At 39.5% G+C, this 24,111-nt stretch overlaps 1 protein-coding gene across 1 annotated transcript in view; it reads left to right on the top strand.

The window, feature by feature from the left end:
* ASIC5 (acid sensing ion channel subunit family member 5) overlaps positions 1 to 24,111 on the top strand; it is a 49,160-nt gene that overhangs the window by 24,717 nt on the left and 332 nt on the right. The window contains exons 8-9 of the mRNA XM_061383877.1: positions 608 to 776; positions 21,008 to 21,099. Coding sequence (XP_061239861.1) covers positions 608 to 776; positions 21,008 to 21,099 — 261 coding nt within the window. The remainder of the gene's footprint in view (positions 1 to 607; positions 777 to 21,007; positions 21,100 to 24,111) is intronic.

The following is a 24,111-nucleotide window of genomic DNA, read 5'->3' on the forward strand; positions in this document are numbered from 1 at the left end:
GAGAAAGTCACAGCATCCCCGGACCCGAGGACCTCAGCAGCCCACAGCACGATGCGCACCATCTTTATTGAGACAAGCCCAAGAGTACATTTCGTTTAAACCTGTGTCACTCACTTTCAAGATGATGTTTCTAAGTTCCTCTCAAGGTGACGTAAGGTCACAAAAACTTTCCATCTTTTATCCAAATGTCTAATTTCTTGTGAAAATAAGCCCCGAGACTTTCTGGTAAGAAATTCTTACTTCTAACAAAGATATGAATCCAGTGACACCATGAATCCAAGGTTAAACCCTATGATTGTCTTCTTTGCTGTATTTATACTAAAATGTAAACAGAATATAAATACCACTTCTTAAAGAAGCAGTGATTGAACTTGTTAACCACTGTTTTAAACATAGGAGTTTCCCTAAAGGCTCTGACTGTATAGAATCCGCCTTCAAGCAGGAGATGTGGATTCATTCCCTGGGTCAGAAATATCCCCTTCAGAAGGAAATGGCAATCCACCCCAGTATTCTTGCACAGTGAAAGTGAAATGATAAAATTTTTAAAAGCTCTGTCCTCCCCACTGTGAAATAATCTTTTCTCCAAATATCCTAATTTTCATTTCAGACCACATTGAAATTAAGGGATTGTGTACAGTGGGAACACACAATTCCAGCTGCCCTGTACCTTGTGAAGAAACAGAATACCCTGCGTTCATTTCTTATTCTACTTTTCCAAGCCAAAAAGCTTTGAAATATCTTTCCAAGAAGTTGAATCAAAGCCAGCAATATATCAGGTATTTGTTTCAGCTTTGTACATTATTTCTAATTAACATACATATTTTCTTTACTTTCAAAGACTCCAGGAATAAAATTCTGATCAATCACAGAAAGCAAGGGCTGACAGCAGTGAATCATCAATGAAAGCCTAGAATTTTAAAGGTAGAAAAGAGCTTGTCTTTCAATCTTTTAACTTAATTGAGTGAAAAGTGAAATAAGGACTGAGTAATTTGCTTATGATCTTACATTTTTGGCCCAACTGGGAAATAATGCTAACATGACTAAAAACATGAAAATCCCTTACCTGTACATTATAAGGGCTTCCCTGGGAGCTCAGCTGGTAAAGAATCCACCTGCAATGCAGGAGACCCCAATTCAATTCCTAGGTCAGGAAGTTCCCCTGGAGAAGCGATAGGCTACCCAGTCCAGTATTCTTGGGCTTCCCTGGTAGCTCAGATGGTAAAGAATCCACCTGCAATGCAGGAGACCTGGGTTCAATTCCTGGGCTGGGAAGATTCCCTGGAGAAGGGAACAGCTACTCACTCCAGTATTCTTGCTTGGAGAATACCCATGGACAGAGGAGCCTGGCGGGCTACAGTCCATGGGGTCATAAAGAGTCAGATACGACTGAGCAGCTAAGCACAACCACATATTATAAAGTTTGGGTATACTAATAACTGTATTAATTAAAGGGAATACAAACTATTCTCATTTTACAGAGGAGAGGAGTGAAGTTACTGCATTTCAAGTGAACTGTCCTGTGAAGGTCCTTAGTGGCACACAGGGAATTTATGCCCCAAACCTATAACTCTGGTCTCTGTATATTTTCCACAGAGATACATCACTACAATTTTGATGAACTACAGATTATATTAGATCTCCTGCTATATCACTCTCCTATCAGAAATAACAAATCAAACTTCCTAAAAAATATTTTAAAAATCAGGCAGCATCATAACATTTATCTTTGTATTTTATTCATATTTTTAAGCTGAGGACCTAAAATAGCAATATAGTACATTTGGTGTTTGTACTTAAGTCTCTTATAATAAAATATATTAACTAATTAAAAGTGGATTTACTTTTGCACAGCCAAGTATCTGACTTTGAAAGCATATTTCAGGTTTTAAGCTGGTATGTATTTTAATGAAACAAACAAAAAAGCATTCTCCCAGTATAAATTCCTAGACAATAAAATGATCTTTCAAATCAGGAAGAAAAAGTCTTTTCATTAAGATGGGGTTGATAGGGTAGCACTTTAAAAACTTGGATAAAAAGATAGAAAGCTAGAAAATTTGCAGCTATATCTTTGTTAGCACTTCTGTCTCTAGTATAGATGCCTCTATTTCATTTTAATATGGAAAACTGGTGTATTTATAATATTATCCCTATTATACTTAGCTGTGCCTGAGAAGAGCAGTTCATGTGATTTTTTGGCTGGAAAAAAATCTCCTGGGCTCACTGTTTATCATGCAGAGGATATAGACTTTATTTTAGAGACATATTGGTGAAGTCAGAAAAGAAACTCATTGTTATACAAAATGACTCTAGAGAACATTGTTGTTTTTTCTCCTAAAATTTATATTATTGTAAGTAGCTACCCATTAACCTCATCCTATAACTGACACATGGGGACCTTGCAGGCTTGTGACTAGCAGAGGCCAGTGCCGGGAGGGCTAAGGTGAGTGGCTAAACAAACACAGCTGGACTCAGGGCTGTCCAAATCCTAGACAGAGCCAGGGGTTAGAAATCACACATATAATTAAAAATTTGCTTTGTGCACAGAGATCAAAAATCGAAGAGTGGTTAATCAGAAAACACGAAGAGTTTGTTGTTTAGTTGCTAAGTGGTGTCTCATTCTTTCGCCACCCCATGAACTGTAGCCCACCAGCCTCCTTTGTTTATGGGATTTTCCAGGCAAGAAAACTGGAGTGAGTTGCCATTTCCTTCTCCAGGGGATCTTCCCGACCCAGGGATCGAACCTGCATCTCCTGAATTGGCAGGTGGATTCTTTACCAATGAGCCACCAGGAAAGACCATACAGTTCGTTAGGAAAGCAGATATAAAAGCTTAGCATCAGTAGGACTTAAAGCACTCTTAATTTAATCATGAAGTGTGATGGCAGTGGCACAAACCAGCCCCAGACTATGACCAGTCTGAAGCCCCAAGTGGCATTGCTGGGTCCCATCAAGAAGGAGGTTAGAAGATTAGCCTGATTGAAGCAGGCCCTATGGAAGTGAATTGAGGCTGAATTTAGGCCAATTTCATTAGCAAAGTAATTTTTTGTGTGTTTAATTGAACGAATTTTCAAGTGAAATTTGTATAAAATGATTTGGTTTATAAAAAAAAGTATTCCCCTTAATTAATCCAGCAGTAAAACTTAAGCATGTGGAAGCATTTTTTAGTGTTTTATAAATGCAATAAACACTCTATTTTTTCTTTGATCTTCTTACCCTCATTAAAATCCAGATTTTATTTTATAATTGTACCTCTTGACATAAATATTCTTGGATCTAAATTCTGAAAAATTTTCCTATCACCATGAAATGTAGATTCTACAAGACCCAAATTACCAGCAAGTCACTCACTTTGGAGGAGCTGAGTAAACCTTGTGATATTTTTATAGGGGTTGAATTTATCTTCTCCCCAAAACACAAATAGATAATTCTGGAAAATGGCTCTAAGTTTTGTGCTTGGGAAATTAAACAGTATTATCAGTTTACATGCAAATTTGGATCACAAAAAGATTGCAATATTGCTAAAATTTCTCAACTTCCAAAACAACTTTATTATTTCCTTCACTTTGGCTGCTGTTTTATTATTTGCAAATATTATGATACCCCTTGCTTAGCTACTTAAACACAGTACATTCCCCTGTTACCCAGGGTTAAACCAATAGAAATTAAGTAAACATATTAATGATATATTTTTAATTAATTCTATTGGGAATATTGATTTCTAAATGGTAAACAATAAAGAGAGTGATTTACAACCATGCCTCTCAGATATTAAAGATACCACATAATTCCAGGAATCATTGCTAATAAAACCTATTCTTTTTTACTTTTTATTTTATACTGAATTATAGCTGATTAATAATGTTGTGTTAGTTTCAGATGTACAGCTGTTCCAGTTACACATATACATATACCTCTTCTTTTCCAAAATCTTTTCCCATTTACATATTGTATTACATAATAGGATCTTTTTTAATGAAACTATTGTTGCATATGAAAACCATCAGGTAGTTGATTTTTACCTCAGTTTAAAAGACAGAGAGGTTAAATATTTATAAATTTATTCATTCGTTGTTTTCTTCTTTGATTTGTTCCCTTATTTGTCCATTTCACAAATTGGAAATGAGTGCCTTTTGTGTGTCAGTGTTTCAGAGTGCTCTAAAAACTAGAGATACTTCTGTGCGTAAAAGATAAACCCCTGCCATGCTGCATGCGTGCCCTGTGGAGTGAAGATGGACAATAATATATGGGGCAACCAGCCGTGGTGCTCAGTGCCTGGGAGGGGAAGGGACAGAAAAGAAGGAGTCAGAGTCGGGGAGGGCTGGTCTCAGCATGAAGGACTGAGATCAATAAGACTGTCCTGGCAGGGTGACAGCTGAGCAAAGACCCGGTGCTTCTCAAACTTGTCAGTGTCAAGGTCCCTTTACAGTCTTCAGAACCACTGAGGAGTCCAGTGAGTTCTCCTTCATGTGAGATTTAAGTATCAATATTTGCCATATTAGGAAAGTAAGGTGTGACTTCGTAAATTTATTGATTCACTTAAAACAACAATAGTGAATGTGCTATACAGTGACATAAGTAAAAGTTTTTATAAAGATTAACTATTTTCAAAAATGTTTAGGAAGAGGAGTGGTATTGTTTTAGGATGTGGTAGGTTTCTTCAGTGTCTGACAAGAGAAGACAGTTGGATTCTCATTTTTGCACTTAATCTGTCGGGTTATGTTGTTTGGTTGGAGAACATGAAGGAAATCTTGTATGAAGCACATGTATAGTTCAAAAAGGGAGGCCTATTTTAATAGCCGTAATAGATAATTGTGATATTTTTCTTTGATGATACATCAAAAATCAACAAGACTAGCTTGTTACATGTTAACAGCAGTACGTGTTTTGTAATTTGCCCAGAGGGACTGAGGTCAACTCTTGACTCAATATTTGATGCAACTGTTGAGATTCATGCTGCCATACAAGCATCAGGAGGGTATGAAAATGTATATATTGTTCACATAATGACACTTTCTGTGAACAGAAGGGCAGGCTTCCAGGCAGAATTTTTCCTGGTTTGTGACAGAACAAGAAAAGGCAGCTGGCTCTGCCTGGCCTTATGGTTTTGAGGTAGGACTTGGACAAAAAATCCAAGATGATGGCCAGGGTCTGTGTGGTTGAACTTTCCCAGATGCCAAAGGGGGAAGACCATGGCTTTCTCATCAGTTTAACTCTTTGAGGACAAGAAAGGGGCAGGGTGGCATTTGAAAGCTGTCATCTATGAAATGTCAAGACATATCAGTGAATTTTTCATATTCAATTCTATTTATATTCACTGAACTTGCACTTTGAATGGGTCTTTTATTTGTGCATGGTTTGGAATATCATGTATTGGGTGTTAGAAAAATTCTTTTAGCTATGCACATTTTCCAAATATCGATCTACTTTATTATATAATACACATTGGAATGTAATAACATTACTTTTCCTATCATGCTGCTGCTGCTGTTAAGTCGCTTCAGTCATGTCCGACTCTGTGCAATCCCAGAGATGGCAGCCCACCAGGCTCTGGCAACCCAGGAGGGGGTTGCCATTTCCTTCTCCAATGCATGAAAGAGAAAAGTGAAAGGGAAGTCGCTCAGTTGTGTCCAACTCAACGACCCCGTGGACTGCAGCTTACCAGCCTCCTCCATATATGAGATTTTCCAGGCAAGAGTACTGGAGTGGATTGCCATTGCTTTCTCTGTTTCCTATCATAAAAGTCTTTAAAAATTGAGTTATCAAGCTCATCATAGCAGACATAAATTTTCCAAAATTTTAACTTTAGCATAAAAGTTAAAAGCTTAAAATTTATTATTGACCTCAAGTCTTATCAGTTATTCTCCTTGATGCAACAAGTTCATTTTGTTTATTATTGTGAAAATCTCTGCCAAATTTCACATTCTTAAGAACTATAGTTTGTCAGCCATTCCTTCAAGTGAAAATGATGTTTCATATCAAAAGTGGCTACTGCAGCTTTCTTTAAATAATAATCATAGTGGAAATGTTAGATAACATGTCAGTATTTTATGAAAATAATTTTGACTTTGTGAACTTCCAAAAGAGATAACAAGGACCCCTAGGGGTCTGTGTGGGCTTCCCTGATGGCTCAAGTGGTAAAGAATCCACCTGCAATCCATGAGGTGTGAGTTCCATCCCTGGGTGAGGAAGACCCCCTGGAGGATGGCATGGCAACCTACTCCAGTATTCTGGCCTGGAGACTCCCATGGACAGAGGAGCCTGGTAGGCTACAGTTTATGAGGTTGCAAAGAGTGTGATACCGAGTGACTAAGCAGGCATGCACAGTAGGGGTCTATAACCACACTTTGAAAATTGTTAGCCTTTAAGGTGATAATCAAATCCCTTATGATTATACAGTGGAAGTGAGAGACAGATTTAAGGTACTAGATCTGATAGATAGAGTGCCTGATGAACTATGGACTGAGGTTCATGACATTGTACAGGAGACAGGGATCAAGACCATTCCCATGGGAAAAAAATGCAAAAAAGCAAAATGGCTGTCTGGGGAGGCCTTACAAATAGCTGTGAAAAGAAGAGAAGCAAAAAACAAAGGAGAAAAGGAAAGATATAAGCATCTGAATGCAGAGTTCCAAAGAATGGCAAGGAGAGATAAGAAAGCCTTCCTCAGCGATCAATGCAAAGAAATAGAGGAAAACAATAGAATGGGAAAGACTAGAGATCTCTTCAAGAAAATTAGAGACACCAAGGGAACATTTCATGCAAAGATGGGCTTGATAAAGGACAGAAATGTTATGGACCTGACAGAAGCAGAAGATATTAAGAAGAGGTGGCAAGAATACACAGAAGAACTGTACAAAAAAGAACACAACCAAGATAATCACAATGATATGATCACTCACCTAGAGCCAGACATCATGGAATGTGAAGTCAAGTGGGCCTTAGAAAGCATCACTATGAACAAAGCTGGTGGAGGTGATGGAATGCCAGTTGAGCTATTTCAAATCCTGAAAGATGATGCTGTGAAAGTGCTACACTCAATATGCCAGCAAATTTGGAAAACCCGGCAGTGGCCACAGGACTGGAAAAGGTCAATTTTCACTCCAATCCCAAAGAAAGGCAATGCCAAAGAATGCTCAAACTACTGCACAATTGCACTCATCTCACACGCAAGTAAAGTAATGCTCAAAATTCTCCAAGTCATTCTTCAGCAATGCGTGAACCGTGAAATTCCAGATGTTCAAGCTGGTTTTAGAAAAGGCAGAGGAACCAGAGATCAAATTGCCAACATCTGTTGGATCATGGAGAAAGCAAAAGAATTCCAGAAAAACATCTACTTCTGCTTTATTGACTATGCCAAAGCCTTTGACTGTGTGGATCACAATCAACTGTGGAAAATTCTGAAAGAGATGGGAATACCAGACCCACCTGACCTGCCTCTTGAGAAACCTGTATGCAGGTCAGGAAGCAACAGTTAGAACTGGACATGGAACAACAGACTGGTTCCAAATAGGAAAAGGAGTACATCAAGGTTGTGTATTGTCACCCTGCTTATTTAACTTATATGCAGAGTACATCGTGAGAAATGCTGGGCTGGAAGAAGCACAAGCTGGAATCAAGATTGCTGGGAGAAATATCATTAACCTCAGATATGCAGATGACACCAGCCTTATGGCAGAGTGAAGAGGAACTAAAAAGCCTCTTGTTGAAAGTGAAAGAGGAGACTGAAAAAGTTGGCATAAAGCTCAACATTCAGAAAACTAAGATCATGGCATCTGGTCCCATCACTTCATGGGAAATAGATGGGGAAATAGTGGAAACAGTGTCAGACTTTATTTTTGGGGGCTCCAAAATCACTGCAGATGGTGACTGCAGCCATGAAATTAAAAGACGCTTACTCCTTGGAAGAAAAGTTATGAACAACCTAGATAGCATATTGAAAAGCAGAGATATTACTTTGCCAACAAAGCTCCATCTAGTCAAGGCTATGGTTTTTCCAGGGGTCATGTGAGACCACATGCGAGAGTTGGACTGTGAAGAAAGCTGAGCGCCAAAGAATTGATGCTTTTGAACTGTGGTGTTGGAGAAGATTCTTGAGAGTCCCTTGGGCTGCAAGGAGGTCCAACCAGTCCATTCTAAAGGAGATCAGCCCTGGGTGTTCTTTGGAAGGAATGATGCTAAAGCTGAAACTCCAGTACTTTGGCCACCTCATGTGAAGAATTGACCCATTGGAGAAGACTCTGATGCTGGGAGGGATTGGGGGCAGGAGGAAAAGGGGACAACAGAGGATGAGATGGCTGGATGCCATCACCAACCCGATGAACATGAGTTTGAGTGAACTCCGGGAGATGATGATGGACAGGGAGGCCTGGCGTGCTGTGATTCATGGGGTCGCAAAGAGTCGGACATGACTGAGCAACTGAACTGAACTGAACTTAAGGTGATATAAGAGCTGGTCTCAATAGTAATGGGGAAAAGGCAAACCTTTCCTTCCCCAGGAAGGAAAACCACATGCCAAGAAAAGTCCTAGACTGACAGTGCATCTTGTATATGGGCAGAATAGCCTGGAAATTGGTGTGGCAGGAAGCAGAGCAGATGATCGCCAAGAATGGGCAAACATCAGTCACCATGAACAGGTCAGTGGTAGACAGAAATCTCATAACAACATAGAAGGTGAGTCTCTGGTGAGCTCTCAGCAGGAAAGTGATATGATTTACAAGTTGCAAAAGTATTGCCTTTGTTCTTGTGTGAAGAGCAGAGGGTGAGTATCTGTTGAGATGGAGTACACTAAGGTCAGAAGCAGAAGGAGAAATCAGAAAGCGATTGGAAAAATCCAGGTGAGAGATGATGGAGGTTTAGGCAAAGGTGGTCTCAGTGGATGGGTGAGAGGTTGGATTCTGGGTATATTTGAAAGTAAAGCAAATATTTACTGATGGATTAGCTGTGAAGTGTTATTGCATTAAAAATGAAGAAATATATAAAGTTTGACTTGGAATATTTGAAATATCTGTTGACCATCAAGTAGAATACCAAGAGGCAATTTGATGTGTTAATGAATTTCAAGGTGGTGTCTGGGCTGAAGATGGTAAGTGTACATAAGAGTTATTTTAAAATAGTTATTTAGCCACTCTGGCTTCATATAAAGATTTCCAGAAAAGTCTCTGCCCAAAATACTAATCATGTAAGGTAAATGACTAGGCTAAGGCTAGGCTAAGTCACTTCAGTCGTGTCTGATCCTGTGCGACCCCATAGACGGCAGCCTACCAGGCTCCCCCGTCCCTGGGATTCTCCAGGCAAGAATACTGGAGTGGGTTGCCATTTCCTTCTCCAATGCATGAAAGTGAAAAGTGAAAGTGAAGTCGCTCATTCGTGTCCGACCCTCAGCGACCCCATGGACTGCAGCCTTCCAGGCTCCTCCATCCATGGGATTCTCCAGGCAAGAGTACTGGAGTGGGGTGCCATTGCCTTCTCCGAGGTAAATGACTACCACTTATTAAAAGCACAATATATGCAGGTTCTGCGTCAGTTCTTTGCATATATTATTTAATTGCTTCTTGCCACAGAACTGAAATCCTGACTACAGAAGAAGCAACCAAGACTCGGGAAAAGAAGGTGGTTTCTCCAGGACCACATAAGTCACAAAGAACAGGACCCAGATTTGAATTAAAGTTAGACACACACTCAAGCATTTGTAAATCATATACTCAGTAGATATTTACTTTTAATGTCTTTTCCAGTTTCTTAGGAATGAAGCACAGAAAAGTTATTAGGTCAGGAGAAAAATTATTTTCCCTAAATACCAACATGACATGAATGTGTTCAAAATGTAGCTATAGTGATTAGTACTGAACACAATGTCATGTCTAATTCAATACTAAACAACCTCTGAGACAAAAATAAATACTACCTTTGTCAAATGGGAATTAAATGACCATTTGCCAAACCTTCTGTCTGTGCCTGTGAGGGCTACCGTGTTAGAATAAAGGCTGAGAATAGAATAAGTCAGCTAAGACTGTCACAAAAGGTGGTCAGAACCTCTCCTAATGTGGGGGTAGCCCAGGGCAACAGAGGGCAACGTAGTTCAGTTCAGTTCAGTCGCTCAGTCGTGTCTGACAATTTGCGACCCCATGAACTGCAGCACACCAGGCCTCCTTGTCCCTGAGTTTACCCTGAGTTCACCAGCTCCCAGAGTTTACCCAAACTCATGTCCATTGAGTTGGTGATGCCATCCAACCATCTCATCCTCTGTCATCCCCTTCTCCTCCTGCCTTAAATCTTTCCCAGCATCAGGGTCTTTTTAACTCTTCGCATTAACTGGCCAAAGTATTGGAGTTTGAGCTCCAGCATCAGTCCTTCTAATGAACACTCAGGACTGATCTCCTTTAGGATGGACTGGTTGGACTCCTTGCAGTCCTAGGGACTCTCAAGAGTCTTCTCCAATACCACAGTTCAAAAGCATCAGTTCTTCAGTGCTCAGCTTTCTTTATAGTCCAACTCTCACATCCATACAAGATTACTGGAAAAGCCATAGTCTTGATGAGATGGACCTTTCCTGGCAAAGTAATGTCTCTGTTTTTAATATGCTATCTAGGTTGGTCATAACTTTCCTTCCAAGGAGTTAGTGTCCTTTTAATTTCCTGGCTGTGGTCACCAGCTGCAGTGATTTTGGAGCCCCCCCAAAATAAAGCCACTGTTTCCACTGCTTCCCGTCTATTTGCCATGAAATGATAGGACCAGATGCCATGATACTAGTTTTCTGAATGTTGATCTTTACGCCAACTTTTCCACTCTCCTCTTTCACTTTCATCAAGAGGCTCCTTAGTTCTTCTTCACTTTCTGCCATAAGGGTGGTGTCATCTACATATCTGAGGTTATTGATATTTCTCCTGGCAACTCCAATCTTGATTCCAGCTTGTGCTTCTTCCAGCCCAGCATTTCTCATGATGTACTCTGCATATAAGTTAAATAAGCACGGTAACAATATACAGCCTTGATGTACTCCTTTTCCTATTCAGAAACAGTATGTTGTTCCATGTCCAGTTGCTTCCTGACCTGCATTCAGATTTATCAAGAGGCAGGTCAGGTGGTCTGGTATTTCCATCTCTTTCAGAATTTTCCACAGTTGATTGTGATCCACACAGTCAAAGGCTTTGGCATAGTCAATAAAGCAGAAGTAGATGTTTTTCTGGAACTCTTTTGCTTTCTCCATGATCCAGTGGATGTTGGCAATTTGATCTCCGGTTCCTCTGCCTTTTCTAAAACCAGCTTGAACATCTGAAAGTTCACGGTTCACGTATTGCTGAAGCCTGACTTGGAGAATTTTGAGCATTACTTTACTAGTGTGTGAGATGAATGCAATTGTGCAGTAGTTTGAGCATTCTTTGGCATTGTCTTTCTTTGGGATTGGAATGAAAACTGACCTTTTCCAGTCCTGTGGCCACTGCCGAGTTTTCCAAATTTGCTGGCATATTGAGTGCAACACTTTCACAGCATCATCTTTCAGGATTTGAAATAGCTCAACTGGCATTCCATCACCTCCACTAGCTTTTTTCATAGTGATGTTTCCTAAGGCCCACTTGACTTCACATTCCATGATGTCTGGCTCTAGGTGAGTGATCACACCATCATGATTAACTGGGTCATGAATATCTTTTTGTACAGTTCTTCTGTGTATTCTTGCCACCTCTTCTTAATATCTTTTGCTTCTGTTAAGTCCATACCATTTCTGTCCTTTATTGAGCCCATCTTTGCATGAAATGGTCCCTTGGTATCTCTAATTTTCTCAAGGGGATCTCTAGTCTTTCCCATTCTATTGTTTTCCTCTATTTCTTTGCATTGATCACTGAGGAAGGCTTTCTTATCTCTCCTTGCTATTCTTTGGAACTCTGCATTCAAATGGGAATATCTTTCCTTTTCTCCTAACTTTTCGCTTCTCTTCTTTTCACAGTTATTTGTAAGGCCTCCTCAGACAGCCATTTTGCTTCTTTGCATTTCTTTTTCTTTGGGATGGTCTTGATCTCTGTCTCCTGTACAATGTCACGAAACTCCATCCATAGTTCATCAGGCACTCTATCAGATCTAGTCCCTTAAATCCATTTCTCACTTCCACTGTATAATCATAAGGGATATGATATAGGTCATACCTGAATGGTCTAGTGGTTTTCCCTACTTTCTTCAATTTGGCAAGTCTGAATTTGGCAACAAGGAGTTCATGATCTGAGCCACAGTCAGCTCCCAGTCTTGTTTTCACTGACTATATAGAGCTTCTCCATCTTTGGGTGCAAAGAAAACATTCAATCTGATTTCGAATGTGGTCCACTGGCGAAGGGAATGGCAAACCACTTCAGTATTCTTGCCTTGAGAACCCCATGAACAGTATGAAAAGGCAAAAAGATGGGACACTGAAAGATGAACTCCCCAGGTTGGTAGGTGCCCAATATGCTACTGGAGATCAGTGGAGAAATAACTCCAGAAATAATGAAGAGACAGAGCCATAGCAAAAACAACACCCAGCTGTGGATGTGAGTGGTGATAGAAGTAAGGTTTGATGCTGTAAACAGGGCAACATAACTTAGGAATAAATATTTTTATTTTAATTTATTTTTAAACTTTACAATATTGTATAGTTTTGCCAAATATCGAAATGAATCCGCCACAGGTATACCTGTGTTACCCATCCTGAACCCTCCTCCTTCCTCCCTCCCCATACCCTCCCTCTGGGTCTTCCCAGTGCACCAGCCCCAAGCATCCAGTATCGTGCATTGAACCCAGACTGGCGACTCGTTTCATACATGATATTAAACATGTTTCAACATCATTCTCCCAAATCTCCCCACCCTCTCCCTCTCCCACAGAGTCCATAAGACTGATCTACACATCAGTGTCTCTTTTGCTGTCTCGTACAGGGTTATTGTTACCGTCTTTCTAAATTCCATATATATGCGTTAGTATACTGTATCGGTGTTTTTCTTTCTGGCTTACTTCACTCTGTATAATAGGTTCCAGTTTCATCCATCTCATTAGAACTGATTCAAATGTATTCTTTTTAATGGCTGAGTAATACTCCATTATGTATATGTACCACTGCTGTCTTATCCATTCATCTGCTGATGGACATCTAGGTTGCTTCCATGTCCTGGCTATTATAAACAGTGCTGCGATGAACATTGGGGTACACGTGTCTCTTTCCCTTCTGGTTTCCTCAGTGTGAATGCCCAGCAGTGGGATTGCTGGGTCATAAGGCAGTTCTATTTCCAGTTTTTTAAGGAATCTCCACACTGTTCTCCATAGTGGCTGTACTAGTTTGCATTCCCACCAACAGTGTAAGAGGGTTCCCTTTTCTCCACACCCTCTCCAGCATTTATTGCTTGTAGACTTATGGATCGCAGCCATTCTGACTGGCATGAAATGGTACCTCATAGTGGTTTTGATTTGCATTTCTCTGATAATGAGTGATATTGAGCATCTTTTAATGTGTTTGTTAGCCATCTGTATGTCTTCTTTGGAGAAGTGTCTATTTAGTTCTTTGGCCCATTTTTTGATTGGGTCATTTATTTTTCTGGAGTTGAGCTGTAGGAGTTGCTTGTATATTTTTGAGATTAGTTGTTTCTCCGTTGCTTCATTTGCTATTATTTTCTCCCATTCTGAAGGCTGCCTTTTCACCTTGCTAATAGTTTCCTTTGTTGTGCAGAAGCTTTTAAGATTAATTAGGTCCAATTTGTTTATTTTTGCTTTTATTTCCAATATTCTGGGAGGTGGGTCATAGAGGATCCTGCTGTGATGTATGTCGGAGAGTGTTTTGCCTATGTTCTCCTCTAGGAGTTTTATAGTTTCTGGTCTTACGTTGATCTTTAATCCATTTTGAGTTTATTTTTGTGTATGGTGTTAGAAAGTGTTCTAGTTTCATTCTTTTACAAGTGGTTGACCAGTTTTCCCAGCACCACTTGTTAAAGAGATTGTCTTTAATCCATTGTATATTCTTGCCTCCTTTGTCAAAGATAAGGTGTCCATATGTGTGTGGATTTATCTCTGGGCTTTCTATTTTGTTCCATTGATCTATATTTCTGTCTTTGTGCCAGTACCATACTGTCTTGATAACTGTGGCTTTGTAGTAGAGCCTGAAGTCAGGTAGGTTGATTCCTCCAGTTCCATTCTTCTTTCTCAAGATAGCTTTGGCTATTCGAGGTTTTTTGTATTTCCATACAAATTGTGAAATTATTTGTTGTAGCTCTGTGAAGAATACCGTTGGCAGCTTGATAGGGATTGCATTGAATCTCTAGATTGCTTTGGGTAGTATACTCATTTTCACTATATTGATTCTTCCAATCCATGAACATGGTATATTTCTCCATCTATTAGTGTCCTCTTTGATTTCTTTCACCAGTGTTTTATAGTTTTCTATATATAGGTCTTTAGTTTCTTTAGGTAGATATATTCCTAAGTATTTTATTCTTTCCGTTGCAATGGTGAATGGAATTGTTTCCTTAATTTCTCTTTCTGTTTTCTCATTATTAGTGTATAGGAATGCAAGGGATTTCTGTGTGTTGATTTTATATCCTGCAACTTTACTATAATCATTGATTAGTTCTAGTAACTTTCTGGTGGAGTCTTTAGGGTTTTCTATGTAGAGGATCATGTCATCTGCAAATAGTGAGTTTTACTTTCTCTTTTCCAATTTGGATTCCTTTTATTTCTTTTTCTGCTCTGATTGCTGTGGCCAAAACTTCCAAAACTATGTTGAATAGTAATGGTGAAAGTGGGCACCCTTGTTTTGTTCCTGACTTTAGAGGAAATGCTTTCAATTTTTCACCATTGAGGATAATGTTTCCTGTGGGTTTGTCATATATAGCTTTTATTATGTTGAGGTATGTTCCTTCTATTTCTGCTTTCTGGAGAGTTCTTATCATAAATGGGTGTTGAATTTTGTCAAAGGCTTTCTCTGCATCAATTGACATAATCATATGGTTTTTATTTTTCAATTTGTTAATGTGGCGTATAACATTGATTGATTTGTGGATATTGAAGAATCCCTGCATCCCTGGATAAAGCCCACTTGGTCATGGTGTATGATCTTTTTAATGTATTGTTGGATTCTGATTGCTAGAATTCTGTTAAGGATTTTTGCATCTATGTTCATCAGTGATATTGGCCTGTAGTTTTCTTTTTTTGTGGGATCTTTGTCAGGTTTTGGTATTAGGGTGATGGTGGCCTCATAGAATGAGTTTGGAAGTGTACCTTCCTCTGCAATTTTCTGGAAGAGTTTGAGCAGGATAGGTGTTAGCTCTTCTCTAAATTTTTGGTAGAATTCAGCTGTGAAGCCGTCTGGACCTGGGCTTTTGTTTGCTGGAAGATTTTTGATTACAGTTTCAATTTCCATGCTTGTCATGGGTCTGTTAAGATTTTCTATTTCTTCCTGGTCCAGTTTTGGAAAGTTGTACTTTTCTAAGAATTTGTCCATTTCTTCCACGTTGTCCATTTTATTGGCATATAATTGTTGATAGTAGTCTCTTATGATCCTTTGTATTTCTGTGTTGTCTGTTGTGATCTCTCCATTTTCATTTCTAATTTTATTGATTTGATTTTTCTCCCTTTGTTTCTTGATGAGTCTGGCTAATGGTTTGTCAATTTTATTTATCCTTTCAAAGAACCAGCTTTTGGCTTTGTTGATTTTTGCTATGGTCTCTTTTGTTTCTTTTGCATTTATTTCTGCTCTAATTTTTAAGATTTCTTTCCTTCTACTAACCCTGGGGTTCTTCAATTCTTCCTTTTCTAGTTGCTTTAGGTGTAGGGTTAGGTTATTTATTTGACTTTTTTCTTGTTTCTTGAGGTATGCCTGTATTGCTATGAACTTTCCCCTTAGGACTGCTTTTAAAGTGTCCCACAGGTTTTGAGTTGTTGTGTTTTCATTTTCATTTGTTTCTATGCAAATTTTGATTTCTTTTTTGATTTCTTCTGTGATTTGTTGGTTATCCAGCAGCATGTTGTTTAGCCTCCATATGTTGGAATTTTTAATAGTTTTTCTCCTGTAATTGAGATCTAATCTTACTGTATTGTGGTCAGAAAAGACGCTTGGAATGATTTCTATTTTTTTGAATTTACCAAGGCTAGATTTATGGCCCAGGATGTGATCTATCCTGGAGAAGGTTCCATGTGCGCTTGAGAAAAAGGTGAAATTCATTGTTTTGGGATGAAATGTCCTATAGATATCAATTAGGTCTAACTGGTCTATTGTATCGTTTAACGTTTGTGTTTCCTTGTTAATTTTCTGTTTAGTTGATCTATCCATAGGTGTGAGTGGGGTATTAAAGTCTCCCACTATTATTGTGTTATTGTTAATTTCTCCTTTCACACTTGTTAGCATTTTTCTTACATATTGCGGCACTCCCGTGTTGGGTGCATATATATTTATAATTGTTATATTTTCTTCTTGGATTGATCCTTTGATCATTATGTAGTGACCATCTTTGTCTCTTTTCACAGCCTTTGTTTTAAAGTCTATTTTATCTGATATAAGTATTGCTACTCCTGCTTTCTTTTGGTCCCTATTTGCATGGAAAATCTTTTTCCAGCCCTTCACTTTCAGTCTGTATGTGTCCCCTGTTTTGAGGTGGGTCTCTTGTAGACAACATATGTAGGGGTCTTGTTTTTGTATCCATTCAGCCAGTCTTTGTCTTTTGGTCGGGGCATTCAACCCATTTACGTTTAAGGTAATTACTGATAAGTATGATCCCATTGTCATTTACTTTATTGTTTTGGGTTCGAGTTTATACACCGTTTTTGTGTTTCCTGTCTAGAGAATATCCTTTAGTATTTGTTGGAGAGCTGGTTTGGTGGTGCTGAATTCTCTCAGCTTTTGCTTGTCTGAGAAGCTTTTGATTTCTCCTTCATATTTGAATGAGATCCTTGCTGGGTACAATAATATGAGCTGTAGGTTATTTTCTTTCATCACTTTAAGTATGTCTTGCCATTCCCTCCTGGCTTGAAGAGTTTCTATTGAAAGATCAGCTGTTATCCTTATGGGAATTCCCTTGTGTGTTATTTGTTGTTTTTCCCTTGCTGCTTTTAATATTTGTTCTTTGTGTTTGATCTTTGTTAATTTGATTAATATGTGTCTTGGGGTGCTTTGCCTTGGGTTTATCCTGTTTGGAACTCTCTGGGTTTCTTGGACTTGGGTGATTATTTCCTTCCCCAGTTTAGGGAAGTTTTCAACTATTATCTCCTCAAGTATTTTCTCATGGTCTTTCTTTTTGTCTTCTTCTTCTGGGACTCCTATGATTCGAATGTTGTAGCATTTAATATTGTCCTGGAGGTCTCTGAGATTGTCCTCATTTCTTTTAATTCGTTTTTCTTTTATCCTCTCTGATTCATTTATTTCTACCATTCTATCTTCTAATTCACTAATCCTATCTTCTGCCTCTGTTATTCTACTATTTGTTGCCTCCAGAGTGTTTTTAATTTCATTTATTGCATTATTCATTTTATATTGACTCTCTTTTATTTCTTCTAGGTCTTTGTTAAACCTTTCTTCCATCTTCTCAATCTTTGTCTCCAAGCTATTTATCTGTGATTCCATTTTGATTTCAAGATTTTGGATCAATTTCACTATCATTATTCGGAATTCTTTATCAGGTAGATTCCCTATCTCTTCCTCTTTTGTTTGGTTTGGTGGGCATTTATCCTGTTCCTTTATCTGCTGGGTATTCCTCTGTCTCTTCATCTTGTTTAAATTGCTGAGTTTGGGGTGTCCTTTCTGTATTCTGGCAGTTTGTGGAGTTCTGTTTATTGTGGCGTTTCCTCACTCTGTGTGGGTTTGTACCGGTGGCTTGTCAAGGTTTCTTGGTTAGGGAAGCTTGTGTCGGTGTTCTGGTGAGTGGAGCTGTATTTCTTCTCTCTGGAGTGCAATGAAATGTCCAGTAATGAGTTATGGGATGTCTATGGTTTTGGGGTGACTTTGGGCTGCCTGTATCTTGGAGCTCAGGGCTGTGTTCCTTGCTGCTGGAGAATTTGCTTGGCATGTCTTGCCCTGAAACTTGTTTCACCCAGAGAGGTTTACAGCGTTATATGGAGAAGAGAAGAGTGAGGAGGGAGTAAGAGGTGACCCGAATGAGATGAGGTGGAATCAGTAGAGGAGAGAGTGGGCTATTCAGTAATCTCTTCCTTATGTGCACTCCACAACTGGACCGCTCAGAGTTGTTCACAGAGTTATACAGAGAAGAGAAGAAGGAGGAAGGTGGCAGAGCTGGCCAGGAGGATAAATGGGGGGAATGAAAAGGAGGGAGACAGATCCAGCCAGTAATCAGTTCCCTAAGTGTTCCCCACCGTCTGGAACACACAGAAATTCACAGAGTTGGGTAGAGTAGAGAGGGGTTAGGGAGGAGACACAGGCGACCTGGTGGAGAAAAAGGAGAGTCCAAAGGGAGAGAAAGCAGTTAAGCCAGTAATCTCACTTCCTAGTGAAAAATGGGTACTGAAGATTGAGTTCTTAAAGGTACAAAATTGGTAACAAATACATAAAAGCAAAAATTAAAAATCTAGAGTAGAGTTTGGAATTTCAAAAATACGATGTTAAAGAAAAGAAGAAGGAAAAGAAAGAGAGAAAAAACGAACAAACAAAAACAAACAAGGTCGCAAAAGTTATAAAGAAAATATAGGTACAAAATTGATAACTAATACCAAAAAGCAAAAGTTAAAAATCTAGAGTAGAGTTTGGAATTTTAAAAATACAATGTTAAAAAAAGAAGAAGAAAAAGAAAGAGAGAGAGAGAGAGAAAAAAAACAAGAACAAACAAAGTCGCATAAATTATAAAAAAAAAAATACAGGTACAAAATTGATAACAAATACCAAAAAGCATAAATTAAAAATCTAGAGTAGAGTTTGGAATTTCAGATATACAATGTTATTTAAAAGAAGAAGAGAAAGAAACAGAGAAAAAGAAAAATAAAAAATAAAAAAGGGTCACAGAAATTATATATAAAAAAAAACTATAGGTACAAAATTGATAACAAATACTAAAAAGCTAAAATTAAAAATCTAGAGTAGAGTTTGGAATTTCAAAAATACAATGTTAAAGAAAAGAAGGGGAAAAAAAGGTCAAAAAAATTATATAAAAAAATATATATGAAGTTTGCTTTAAAAAAAATAGGGTCTTCTCTTTTTTTTACAAAGTAATCGGTTATAAAAGTGGAAATTAAAGAAATAATAGAGGACTTAAATTTTTTTTTTAATTAAAAAAAATTTTTTTAATAATTAAAAAAAAAAAAAAGAAAGAAAGAATGATCGTACAAATAGTAAAAATATATCTAGGACTTTCTCCGGTTTTGTTGTGAGTATTGTGGGTTCAGTTCATTTTTGGCTAGTTCCTTGGTCCGACTTATATTTCTCAAGATCTATAGGCCCCTTCCTATGTAGATAGTAGTAACCACAGCGTTTTAATCTATTGCCTGTAGCTTCCAAGGCGGTTCCCTCTGTTATAGTTTCTTCTGTTTGCTGGTCTCTTCAGTGTCTGGTTTCCGCCCTGACACAAAGGGGACGGTGGAGGACACTTTTTTTTTTTTTTAGGCTCACTTGTTCAGTCGCGCTGAGGGGAAGTAGGGAGGGATGCTGCAAACAAATAACACTGTCGTGTGCTCGTAGTGCCTCAGCCACACTGGGTCTGCCCCCCCTTCACGGCGCATGTGGCCTCTCTGCCCACGCTGCTCAGGCTCTAGGTTGCTCCACCGGGAACCATCCGCGGCCGGCCCTGGGCTGCCTGTACTTCCCAGGTCCAAGCCGCTCAGGTTCAGGCACTCGGGTAGTCCCCAGAGGCGCAGACTCTCAGTTGGGCCTGCGTTTTGTGCCCTTCCCAGATCCGAGCAGCTCAGGTGATGAGATGTTTTGCGCACGTGATTGCTGCGACTTATCGCCTCCCCGCCTCTCGGTTATCTAGTTGTGCACCGGCACACCTTCTCAGGCAGATGTTGACCGTCCAGACCCCCAAGAAGTTTTAGTTAGCAAAGAAGCCTGCTTACAGTTTTATAGATAATGTCTCTCTGGGGCTGCGATTGTCCCCTTCTGGCTCTGGCTGCCTATCACCGGAGGGGGATGGTCTGCCGCTGGCTATCTCTGTTCAGTCCTTTGTTCTGTGCGCAGGCCTGGCAGTGTCATAGGTTAGGGCTGGCTTTTCGCGTGGTAGATATCCCACAGTCTGGTTTACTAGCCCAAATTATTTCGCTCAGATAGCGCTCAGGGTATTCAGGCCAGATTCTTACGATGCAGCCCGCGCCGTGCCTGCCTGCCCAGCCCCCGCTTGCTAATGGCGGATGCAGGCGTCTGCGCTGCTTCTCCGCTGGAGGAGTTACCATAGGGCTCGCAATGTGCAGGTTTTAATTATTTATTTTTCCTCCCTGTAATGTTGCCCTCTGTGCTTCCAAGGCTCGGCACAGATTCGGCAGTGAGAAGGTTTCCTGGTGTTTGGAAACTTCTCTCTTTTTACAACTCCCTTCCCGGGACGGAACTCTGTCCCTCCCTCTTTTGTCCCTTTTTTTGTCTTTTATATTTTTTCCTACCTCCTTTCGAAGACTTGGGTTGCTTTTCTGGGTGCCTGATGTCCTCTGCCGGCTCTCAGAAGTTGTTTTGTGGAATTTACTCAGCGTTTAAATGTTCTTTTGATGAATTTGTGGGGGAGAAAGTGTTCTCCCCGTCCTACTCCTCCATCTTAGCTCCTCCCCCTCAGGACTAAATATTTTAAAGGTACAAAATAAGATACCTAACTGTTTGGTAAAATATGCTTGCCCACCTACCTCAAGTACATGGTCAAAATGACAGAGTCAAAAATATCAGAAGAAACCATAGATTTCTTTTCATATGATTGAAAGTTGGCAAATATCAAAGATAGATAAATTTAATTATATTGCACATGTTTGAGTGTGGGCAATGTTTATATGAGTAACCAAAAAAAGAGGAAGTAATTCAAAAGCTGAAAAAAAAATCTGGCTGACAATCTTGAGCTCAATTAACTCTGTTTTATCCCCAGGGAGAATCTTGTAAATATTGAAATAAACTATAGTGACTTAAACTATAAGATAACCCAGCAGCAAAAAGCAGTGAGTGTCTCTGAGTTACTTGGTAAGTATTATCTAGCTGTTCCTCATTTTTTTTAATATATCTATTTTAATTGAAGGCTAATTACTTTAAATTTTGTGGTGGTTTTTGACACACATTGACCTGAATCAGCCATGGGTGTGCATGTGTCGCCCCATCCTGAACCCCCAACCCCCTTCCCTCCCCATCCCATCCGTCTGGGTTGTCCCAGTGCACCGGCTTTGAGTGCCCTATTTCATGCATCGAACTTGCACTGGTCATCTGTTTCACATATGGTAATATGCATGCTTCAGTGCTATTCTCTCAAATCATCCCACCCTCACCTTCTCCCACAGAGTCCAAAAGTCTGTTCTTTATATCTGTACCTCTTTTGTTGTCTTGCATATAGGGTCGTCGTCACCATCTTTTTAAATTCCATATATATGTGTTAATATGCTGTATTGGTGTTTTTCTTTCTGACTGACTTCACTCTGTATAATCAGCTCCAGTTTCATCCACCTTATTAGAACTGACTCAAATGCATTCTTTTTAATAACTGAGTAATATTCCATTGTGTATATGCACCACAGCTTTCTTATCCATCCATCTGCTGATGGACATCTGGAGAAGGAAACAGCAACCCACTCCAGTATTCATGCCTGAAAAATCCCATGGATCGAGGAGCCTGGTGGGCTACAATCCATGGGGTCGCAAAGAGTCGGACACAACTGAGCGACTTCTGTGTGTGTGTGTGTGTGTGTGTGTGTGTGTGTGATGGACATCTAGGTTGCTTCCATGTCCTAGCTATTGTAAACAGTGCTGCAATGAACACTGGGGTACACGTGTCTCTTTCAATTCTGGTTTCCTTGGTGTGTGTGCCCAGTAATGGGGTTGCTGCATCATATGGCAGTTCTATTTCCAGTTTTTTAAGGAATCTCCACACTGTTCTCCATAGTGGCTGTACTAGTTTGCATTCCCACCAACAGGGTAAAAGGGTTCCCTTTTCTCCACACCCTCTCCAGCATTTATTGTTTGTAGACTTTTTGATGGCAGCCATTCTGACCAGCATGAGATGGTACCTCATTGTGGTTTTGATTTGTATTTCTCTGATAATGAGTGATGTTGAGCATCTTCTCATGTTTGTTAGCCATCTGCATGTCTTCTTTGTAGAAATGTCTGTTCCTCAATTTTTAAAAAGATTTCTATTAGTTTATTTTCCTTTCATATTTAAGGTTTAGCTTATCAATGGAGAAAAATAATCCATGGTGCTTGTCATTCACTTGTCATGTAAATCTGACACCTTTCCAGTCCCTGGACATGTCTCCAGCAAATGCAGTGGGGTGCTCACAAATAAGGCAGGGCTCATGGACTTCCCAGGTGGCACAGTGTTAAAGAATCGCCTGCCAATGTAGGAGACTCAAGAGACATGAGTTCCATCCCTGGGTTCGAAAGATCCCCTGGAGAAGGAAATGGCAACCCATTCCAATATTCTTGCCTGGAAAACTCTGTGCACAACAGAGGAACCTGGCGGGCTACAGTCCATGGGGTCGCAAAGAATTAGCCATGACTGGGCACAGTACGGTGCACAGCACGTGGTCTCATGGTCACTCGGCATCTTCCTTCACTCAGATGTATCTAACCCCATGTCAGCGTCACTGACCTCTGCAACAAATTCCACCCAAAATGGGCTGCAAAGAACCCGAAAAAGTAAAATCTGCATTTAAGGTACAACCACCACCTGTTCATACTCCTCCATCATTCCATCCTTGGCAAACTTAACCGCTGAATTCCAGATCTCACTGTCTCTCAGAGGAGGTTGTGGAACAGACAGAACAGGAATCAGAGTCAGGCTAAGTGACCATGGTCAAACCCTGGTGGCTGAGCCAGTCTCCTCAACACAATGCAGAATCCTCAATGTTCTTGGATGGGCTTCCCTGGTAGCTCAGCTAGTAAAGAATCCACCTACAATGTGGGGGACCTGGGTTTGATTCCTGTGTTGGGAAGATCCCCTGGAGAAGTAAATGGCTATCTACTCAGTATTCTGGCCTGGAGAATTCCATCGACTGTATAGTCTATGGGGTCACATAGAGTCGGATAGGACTGAGCAACTTTCACTTTCATACTCAATCCATCACCAGGCCTTACAAAAATAACATTGTCCTAAGAATGGCTCAGGGCAAGGAGGAAAAGATTAGTAATGTAATCTATTTACAAAGGCAGTGCTTGAGGAGTCAGATTCACAGAGACAAAAAATAGGGTGGTGAGTGCAAGGGACTGGGGAAGGGGGCAGTGAAGAGTCAGTATTTAATGAGGACAGAGTTTCTGCTGGGAAAGATGAGAAAGTTCTGGAGACAGAGGCTGGTGATGATTCTATGACAGTGGAAACATACTTAATGCCACAGAATTGTACACTTATTTTTTTTTTCTTTAACCAAAGTTATAACTTGCTATTCCATTTAACTTTTTTTTTTAATTTGTACATTTTAATTGTACATTTAATTGTACATTTAAAACTGACTAACATGGCTAATTCTATACTATATACATTTTACCACAAAAAAAAAGCACAAACAATAAAGACTTATAGATGCTGAAAAATTTGTTAAAAAGAAGGCAGTACTATGTTCATACATCTTAGTTCAATGAAATACGGCAAATGCTTACAAAGAAATTGTTTGGACACTTGAGGTCATAAACTACTTGGAAATCTGTTTCTGGAAAGTATCATTAACAAGTAAGGCTGTCCTGGTGTCCAATTTCTGTTCTCCATTCTGTTCTCCACTTAGAAATGAATGTGTGATTGTCTAGGATGTTTTATGAATTTGCTGAGATTTAATACCCTCCAAAGTCCTTGAGTTGTATTTTTGGAAATAGAATTTATGTTTTCTTTTGCTCCCTTTTTTGAGACAATTATGTGAATGTTACTCTAAGGTATTATTTATTGCTACTGCATTATTTATGCTAAACTTAATACCATTAGCTCATATTCATATATCAGCTATTATTAACTTTTTAGCTTCAAATAATTTAAAATCTAGTAAAGTTTAGTTTGCTTTT

Source organism: Bos javanicus, chromosome 17 (assembly GCF_032452875.1).
Source record: "Bos javanicus breed banteng chromosome 17, ARS-OSU_banteng_1.0, whole genome shotgun sequence".
NCBI classification, from domain to species: Eukaryota; Metazoa; Chordata; class Mammalia; order Artiodactyla; family Bovidae; genus Bos; species Bos javanicus.